The following is a 9,769-nucleotide window of genomic DNA, read 5'->3' on the forward strand; positions in this document are numbered from 1 at the left end:
ATATTACCAAATATTATAAATCCAACGATGATGTCAGCATTATTAACACATTCTAGCATTTTGAATGTAAACTCACTGACAAACATATCATCAGAGTTCAGGTGTTGTAGTAAATTATTTACATTGCCTAAAATACAGCTTTACAGTAGGTTTAGGTTCTAATCCTCTGATTTTTTGTCCAACTCTATGCATTAGAAAGAAACTTATACAATATTGTTACGGTATTATTTGTATATCATGGATACTATGTAGAGGTTACCGTAGTTTATTCATTGTGTTATATTCGTATCATAAGCAAACAATCCATTAGCTAAACAGAGCTTGAAATTAATTTACAAAATCTTTACGAATATTTATTGCAGCTTGTGCAGCTTATTATTGTGAAACTCCACTTGGCTTTTCTATTTATTACTCTTACCATTTATTTAGGAGTTTCATAATAATCTTGAAACAATAAAATAATATTACTGGGTTTTTGTATACAAAATCCTACAAATATTGACATTTATGATAATAAGCATTCTGTAAAAAAAAATAAATCAATCAGACAAAGAGTTGTTAGATAAATTAGTTTCATATACCAAGAACACTAAAATATTATTTTATGGCCAGAAAGTTCTAAAAAGAAGCCCGTGAATGGAGGAAATCTATCTCCGTTGTGATGAATTATGTAGACTATCCCGTCTAGGTTCAAGAGTGATATATCATATTTCTCTGTACAATATATTACCTATTTTATCTTAAAAATAAGTGTTGTAAGATCTGTGGTTGAAAAAGTGTGTTTGATGCCAAATGCTGATTATTTAACTTTTATTACTCAAGTTTTGTCCAAGTAAATACAGTTTCAATGTATCAATGCAGCTAATACTGCTTTGAAATACTCTGATTTGCACTATGTCTGACTCATACGTTCCAATGGTTGGTTAGTATGAAGATGTATTTGGAAAACAAAAACATGATTGAGTATAGCTTTGCTCACTATGTTCACTTTGCAAAAATGTCTACTAAAATAACAATTGTATAGAGGCATTACCTAAATATCGCACAATAGAGGATGGTTCTGCCTGTAAAACTGACTTAGTTCAACTAGGTGTTTAACGGGCCATATATAAACCAGTATATATAAACCAGCATGATAATCCTGTCCATAAACAGGGGAAAGAGTTCCAAATTAAAATTGAAATAAAATTTTCCAATCCGTCAAAATTGTGTTATAAAATAAATTAAATAAAAATATAAACAAAGTGAAGATATAAATGTTGGCTCATTTCACTCCTGTCGGGTTTTGTTTGTACCAACATAATTCTTTGGAGCAAAACTACTACGATCATAGTTTTTATTTATATTATAAAAATAGAGGTTTTTTTTTGTAATGCGATATCTAACAAGTAAATAATGTGGAAAATCTTTGCAATCAGACGTTTTTAAGTTTTTTTTTTTATGTAAATATCCTCTTTCTTGCATTGTAAACCTTATCTTTAGGGCGGTCAGAAGTAATTACTGGATAAAGAATGATTTAGTTTAACTGGAGTACATATGGGTACGAAGGTGACTGTAAAATCTATAGCAACTTTTAAATTACTAAATAAGACATTTTAATCGGTATATTTTCAGAAAAAAATATTTCCTTTTTTCTATAGTAAACCTATTTATATGATACAACACTCAACTGACTTAAGGTACTTTAGAAATCAGTTTGCCTTACCAAGAAAAATACAAGTATTGTAAATACACTCTTGTAGTTACTTGAATTTTAAAAGCGTCCAACCAAGGTGTAAAATAAAAAGAAATATCAAACACGTCAATGTATTTTCTTATATCACAATTCATCGGGAAAATATTTTGCATTTTCAATACTTATGATTAAAAAATCTGACAATATTTTGTAAGACAGTTTGCTTTAAATTATTTATAAAGTACTTATCAAAGGTGGTTTTCCTGACATGAACTTCACATAAAACCATGAAAGTAGTCAAGCAACTTCAAAGCTGTATTAGCTGTATTTGTACATTGATATTGTATTTACTTTGACAAAACCTGAGTTGTAAAAAAACTGTAAAATTCGAATAAAATATTAATCACAAGTTTTCAAACAACATATCTTACAACACTTGTTTTTACGAAACAATAACTCATACATTAAATGGGGAAATAAGAAATATCTATGTACCTTGAACGAATTTATTTTGTAAATAACTTTTGAGCTCTGTTTAGCTAATTGATTATTTGCTACAAATAGGAATATAAATATATAAACTATGTAGGCTTCACAAAGTAGCCATGATATTAAAACAAATAACCGTAACAACATTTTATAAGATTCTTTCTAATGCATAGAGTTGACAAAAAATAAGTTCATTCAGACCCAAGCCATGTCACCTGTGGCAAAGCTGTATTTCAGGCAATGTAAATCATTCACTTTAACACCTGAACTCTGATGATATATGTTTGTCTGAGGGTTATGTAGTTGAAACACATAAATACATGAGTGTTGCGTGTATCTGGATTTTATTGTTCGAACACTGTATCAGCAAAACTGAGTTTCAGACAATAAAATTCAGCTTTGCCCATAAGTAACGCAACAAAATGTTTAGATCCTCCAAAGTTTAATTCAATGAAATTTTGTACCTATCATACAGTATTTTCTACTTTTGAATATAATATATTTGATAAAGCGAAATAACCATCAATGTATTCATTTCGCTGACTAATAAATGTTTTTTTATGAAGCCAAATAACTATAGTTTCAATTTACGACTTTCTTAAATTATTATCAAGGGGAGGTCTATTCCAGAATTCTTAATTAGCCTTGCTGATAACAGGGAATGGAATACTAAAATTGAACAATTCTTTTGAATAGAACTTTGTTATTTAGTAGATTCTCAGTTGATTTGGAACTTTGTTCTAACAGATTAGAAAGAGACATTAAAAATCATGCCTTATGTTTATTAAGCCATCAACGGCTCACTGACCATCAAAGGCACTTTAGTTTAGAAAAATAATACTTAGTGCTCTGTTTGACCTGAAAAATAATTTGAATATTTTCGTATATTAAAATGAATTATTTAAGAGATTCAAGCTGTAAATAAATGGTTGATATTTATGAAGCTTTGGGATTTTAAGTTCCTTAGAGGAAATGTAAAATGGCTCCGGACTAAGATCGTATCAAGAATACGGCGAGATTCACTAGCGGTTAATTTGGATAAAATTCCCTGTGCGAGGTATTGGAAATTAACATTAGTTACCAAGAATGTTTGGTAACAATCATAAGGTGAACATGTATTACAGTTAAGTCATGTTCGCAATATTTACATATATATAGTTTTAATTTATTTTTACTCTTCGACATAAAAACGCTTCAAATTTATTATATAACTATTTGAATCATTAAATAGTCACAATCAGCACCGACCATATAACTAGTTTTACCGTTTTGATGATTGAAAGGTACATCCACTTCAAAGTTAATTTGTTTTTACATATAAACAAATTAAACTGAAAACAAATGAAACAGTAAAGGGCCTGTTGTGAACTTTATTGAATATGTTTCCACTTCATTGATTTTCCTTTTGATCTGACTGTTATATTTTTTCTAAAATACTGTGTTTTGGTTTAACACATGTTAAATATTTTGTATTTAATTAATTTAATTGTTTGAAGATTCAGTTTAGACTTTGGTATTAATAAAGAAGCCTACTAATCTGTTTGTGAAATAATTATTTTATCATTTCTCTGGTAATTATTTCAAGATTCAAAACATTTTGGCGACCGTGACAGGACATTATCTTTAATTTAAGACATCTGGGTTATTTAATAGTTATAATAATATGGAAAGCCTAGAAAATATGAAAAAGAAAAGATCACAGATTAGAAGGCTATTCACCAAGGTTTATAATGAACTGGAAGAAGCATTTAATAATGAAGACCTGTCAATGAATGATAAAGAAACTCAAATAAAAGTAAACTTTTCTCAAATTGAAGACAAAATAACAGCATTAATGGCAATGGATGGAAAAATCTCTGATGAAATGTTGATGAAAGATGCTTCTGATGCTGATCTGGACAATGAACTGGACACACAAGAAGAATACAAGAAGAAATGGTACCTGATGAAGGCTAAGTATGAAATGTTTCTTAAAACACCTACCAACAATGGTGAGTCAAACATTTACAGACCAAACCGTAACTTTCATTTGCCTAAATTGCAATTACCTTCATTTGATGGGGATATTAGGAATTGGATTGGGTTTTGGGGTCAGTACAAAAAGATTCATGAAGATAGTGAAATTAAACCAGAAGACAAATTTCAATATTTAATTCAATCCTTGAAACCTGGTTCATCAGCTAGGGAATTAATAGATTCTTTTCCTCCTTCTGGTGAAAATTACATCAAGGCTATTGAACAATTGAAATCCAGGTTTGCACGCGATGAACTTTTGATTGAAGTTTATGTAAGAGAATTACTAAATTTAGTTTTGAAACAAGCCAACAAACAAAGTATCATGCCACTTTCAACCCTTTCTGATAAACTTGAGACTCAACTGCGTGCCCTAGAAACACTCGGGGTCACATCAGATAAGTATGCTGCCATGCTATACCCACTGGTTGAATCTGCTCTACCAACTGATACTCTCAGAGCATGGGAGCGGTACAGAACAACAAACAAAATAGGCTTAGGTGAATTTAAAGGTAACGAGTCATCTAATTCAAATTATTTACAGCTATTGTTGAATTTTGTACGTTCCGAGGTCGAAAGCGAAGAACGTTTAGCTCTTGCTCGGAACAGTTTTGCAGTGGACAGAGACACTACACCAAGTGACACCCAGCCACAGAAGAGGTCTTACCGTCACCAACGTCCTGGTATGAAAAGTGGGTTTGAGAAAGGACTACCTTTACCTACAGCATCTACAATAGTTGCTACAGACAGCTCTTCAGTGGTGAGTAAGCCTACATGCTTATTTTGTAATAAAGGAAATCACAACACCCAAGACTGTTCTGGGTTACAAAAGCTCACTTTGAAAGAAAAGAGAGAGTTTGTGACTAAAAAAGGAGCTTGTTTCTCATGTTTAAAGTTAGGTCACACCAGTAATAGATGTAAAGTGTTTGTATCCTGTGCTATCTGTAAAAAGAAACACTACTGCTTATTGTGTCCTAGTTTAGAGAAAATGGTGCACAGTAATACTCATGATTCTAACAAATCAAATGCCATTGAAAGTGCGCAAATTAATGACAAATCTGAGTCCTTGATTGCAAATCAAAATAAGGAAACCTTATTGCAAACTCTTTTAGTAAAAGTAATAGGACCTGACCAGCAATCTTTACTAGTAAGAGCATTGTTGGATTCTGGATCTCAAAGGTCTTATATCTCAAAGGACTGTGTAGAGAAACTTAAATTAATAGAATCTGGTGAGGAATCAATAGTTCATGGTTTGTTTGGAGGTATTAAAACTAAAGAGACTCCGCATAATCTTTACCAAGTAGAGTTACGTGATACAAAGGGTAAATTTGGCATTTCAGTTAATGTGCTTGATCAAGACAAGATTTGCAATTACATACCCAGATTAGATACAAAAAGGTATTTTCCTATTTTAAAGAAGAAGAATATATACCTTTCAGATATTGGACAAGATGCAGCAGAAGAAATAGAGTTACTACTAGGAGCTGATATCTTGGGCCAACTGCTCACAGGTAAAATTGAACAGCTAGATCACACTCTGGTTGCTGTTCAGACTGTGTTAGGATGGACAGTAATGGGACAATGTGGAAAAAGTTACCAGTCACTTATTAGTATTAGTTGCTTTGCTAAAATGGACATTTCAGATCTATGGCGTTTAGATGTTTTGGGCATCACTGATCCATCAGGTAGTAAAACAAAGGAGGCGAATGCATCAGATGTTTTGGAGCATTTTAACAAAACTATTGTAGTAAATAGTGAAAATAGGTACGAGGTGACTCTTCCATGGATTGAAGGCCATCCGGAGCTTATGGACAACAAAGTTACAGCCGAGAAGCGACTACATGCAGTGACCAAGAAGTTGATTAAGTTAGAAAAGTTCAATGAGTATGATCAGGTATTTTCAGAGTGGTTAAATTCAAACATTATTGAAAGGGTTGTTGAGTCCTCTGTAACTGATAGACCTGTACACTACTTACCTCATCACGCTGTGGTCAAAGAATCCAGTTTGACTACTAAGGTTCGACCAGTCTTTGATGCTTCTGCTGTCGATAGTAGGGGGAATTCTCTTAACTCTTGTTTGGAAAAGGGACCTAATTTAATAGAACTAATTCCAGCTCTTCTAATGAAGTTTAGAAAACACCCAATAGGCGTTATTTCAGATATAAAGAAAGCTTTCTTGCAAGTTAGTTTAACAGAAAGTGACAGAGACGCTTTAAGATTTTTGTGGTGGAAGGACTATGATTCTAGAGAAATATCTGAGTTTCGACACTGTAGGGTGGTATTTGGAGTTTCTTCTAGCCCATTTTTGTTGAGTGCTACTTTAGCTCATCACCTGGAGAACTCTCCTGAAACTATGAAAGATACGGCAAATAAATTGAAAGAGTCTTTCTATGTTGATAACTGTGTAACCAGTGTAGAGAGTGAATATGAACTTCATCGATTTGTAGAAGAATCTCAGCTTCTTTTGTCAAAAGCCAAGTTTGAGCTTCATAGTTGGGCAAGTAATGTTTTGCTGCCAGAAGAAATATACAAGTCTGAAGAAAAGAATATGTATCTCTCAGACAACTCGGTTCCTGTCTTAGGATTAATGTGGGATGTAAAATCAGACGAGCTTTACTGTAATGTGAATTCTGTAAGCATTTTTGATAAACCAATCACAAAAAGAAGTTTATTGTCGATATCTCATCGTATATTTGATCCGATAGGATTCACTTGTCCATTTACTTTGATCCCCAAGATGTTACTGCAACAGGTTTGGAAGCTAAAACTGAGTTGGGATGATGAACTACCATATGATATCTTACAACAGTTTGATAAGTGGATAAAAGACTTGCACTATTTGTCAAGTTGTAGGATTCCTCGAAGGTTTAGTGATTGTGTAGGTCCATCATTGTACATAAGTCTCCATACATTCTGTGACGCGAGTAAAATGTCATATGCAGCATGTATCTTTATAAGAGTTGAAGTAGGTGAACATGTCACAATCCAACTTGTTGAGGCCAAATCCAGATTGGCACCTGCAAAATCCCTGACTATTCCACGTTTAGAATTAACAGCAGCACTGATAGCGTCAAGATTGTTCGTTTCTGTAAAGTCAACCCTGAATATTCCTAATTGCAAATACTATTTTTGGACTGATTCAATGGTTAGCCTGACATGGATTAAGACAAAAGGAAACTGGAGTACTTTTGTGGGAAACAGGTGCAATGAAATATCTCTTAATACCAATGTTGAAGACTGGCGTCATATCCCTGGTGCTTACAATGCAGCAGACATTCCCTCAAGAGGCTGCAGTGGAAAATCCTTGGCAGAAAATAAATGGTGGTTAGGTCCTGAATGGCTAAAGCGTTCAAAAGACATGTGGCCACGTAGTGAAGCTATAGCAACAGCAGATGAAGTAGATCAAGAAAGGCGAAAAACTGTTGTTTCATCTGTTTCAGTTAAAGATCCTAAGTTCACTGATCAGTTGAATTATTTTGATCGATTCACAAAGAACGTCAGGGTAATTGGTTGGATATTCCGTTTCTATAACAATTTAAAAGGAAGCAAGACTTCTGGTGAACTAAATGGATCAGAAATAGAACATGCGGAAACAAAATTACTGTGGTGTATACAAAAGGAATCGTCTCAAGAGTTAACATCAAGAAACAAAATGCAGACTTTTACTGATGAAAATGATTTGTTAAGAGTGAAATCAAAATTGACTTTAATGAACGATGACGAATATTTTAAGTTTCCAATATTGTTGCCCTCAAACCATGAGATGACGAAGAAGCTTATAGCAGAAAAGCACCGTCTACATCTTCATGCTGGGATCAATACTTTGGTGTCAGTTTTACGTCAAACATTTTGGATTTTGAGGTGTCGGAACTCTGTCAAAAAGATAATATCAAGATGTGTCATATGTAAGCGACACAAAGGAAAACCTCTTCAGTGTCCACCCCCTCCCTTGCCACTTGAAAGAATAAGTGATTCAAAAGTTTTTGAGACAACGGGTGTAGACATTGCCGGGCCATTGTTCTTAAAAGAAGGTATAAAAGCATACATAGTTCTGTTCACATGTGCTGTGTATAGGGCGATCCACCTCGAACTTACAACTTCTCTGTCTACGGAAGCTTTCATTTCTGCTCTTCGTCGGTTTGTAGCGAGAAGAGGTCGTGTTGTCACAATTTATTCAGATAACGGGAGGAACTTTGTTGGAACAAGTAATCTTCTCAGACGGATCAACTGGGATGAAATTGAAAAGTTTTCATCTGTCCAGAGGATTAAATGGAAGTTCAACCCTCCTTCAGCGGCATGGTGGGGCGGATGGTGGGAGCGACTTATTGGAGTGGTAAAGGAAATTTTACGACGAAACTTGGGAAATTCATCAGTCACGCAGGAAGAACTCTCAACAATTTTGTGTGATTGTGAAGCAACTGTAAATTCAAGACCTTTGACTTATCTTTCGAATGATGATGACTGTTTACAACCATTAACTCCAGCCCTATTCTTACAACCAACATCAACAGCTGAATTACCAGATTTGGATGAAATTGAGTGTCTAAGTTTAAATAAAAGAGTGCGTTATATAAACAAATTAAGAAGATCACTAAGAGACAGGTTTAAGAAAGAGTATTTGGCTACACTCATTCACAATGGAAAAAACAAGAAAAGTAGAGAACCCATTATTGGAGAAGTTGTATTGATAGGAGATGATAACACAAAACGAATAAGATGGCCTTTGGGGTTGGTACAAGATGTATATCCAGGAAGAGATGGATTCTCCAGAGTCGCAAGACTAAAAACTGGAAATGGTATTTTGACAAGACCACTACAAAGACTTTTTCCATTAGAAATCACAGCTTGTGAAAAAGAGTGTTTGAAAGAAAATAAACCACTTGAAGAAGAAGATGTTATAGTTCAAAACGAAGGCTTTGATTTCGCTAAGAAGAAAACCAGATGTGGAAGAGAAGTCAAAGTGCCCGAGCGATTTTACTGATTTAAAATTGCACATGTTTGGTTAGCAATTTTAAATGGGGGGAGGATGTTGTGAACTTTATTGAATATGTTTCCACTTCATTGATTTTCCTTTTGATCTGACTGTTATATTTTTTCTAAAATACTGTGTTTTGGTTTAACACATGTTAAATATTTTGTATTTAATTAATTTAATTGTTTGAAGATTCAGTTTAGACTTTGGTATTAATAAAGAAGCCTACTAATCTGTTTGTGAAATAATTATTTTATCATTTCTCTGGTAATTATTTCAAGATTCAAAACAGGGCCGATAATTGCGTTATTACAATTAGTAGATGACGCCCTGTCCGAACATACAAGTTAAAATTTAGTTTAATTTAATAGCGTAGTACAGTAAACATTATTATGGTGAATGCCTTAGGGTCTACGAGATGAATAAGCAAAGTACAGTAGTTAACCAGATTTATGACTCTGAGTTGAGCTTTGCAATAAAATGGGTAAGGTGTTACCCTTCCTGTCAAGAGTATTTAAAGGCTAATAAATTATAAATAAATCGGTAAATAGAAAGTCGATAAAGTTTGAATATAGTACTTATAATAATTTATAATTTATATTTATTCGTATTTGTAAGTT

General features: G+C 33.4%; 1 protein-coding gene across 1 annotated transcript; it reads left to right on the forward strand.

The window, feature by feature from the left end:
• Positions 1-7,940: 7,940 nt before the first annotated feature.
• Positions 7,941-9,158, forward strand: LOC128991710 (uncharacterized). The gene has a single exon (XM_054414831.1). The coding sequence runs from the start codon at positions 7,941-7,943 to the stop codon at positions 9,156-9,158; it is 1,218 nt and encodes a 405-aa protein (XP_054270806.1).
• The last annotated feature ends 611 nt before the right edge of the window (positions 9,159-9,769 follow it).

Source organism: Macrosteles quadrilineatus, unplaced genomic scaffold, assembly GCF_028750875.1.
Source record: "Macrosteles quadrilineatus isolate MER2022 unplaced genomic scaffold, UCM_ALF_1.0 Scaffold_4__1_contigs__length_99947679, whole genome shotgun sequence".
In the NCBI taxonomy this organism is placed as follows: domain Eukaryota; kingdom Metazoa; phylum Arthropoda; class Insecta; order Hemiptera; family Cicadellidae; genus Macrosteles; species Macrosteles quadrilineatus.

Coding starts and splice junctions, on each gene's coding strand:
- LOC128991710 (XM_054414831.1), top strand. CDS start 7,941: ATGACGAAGAAGCTTATAGCAGAAAAGCACCGTCTACATCTTCATGCT.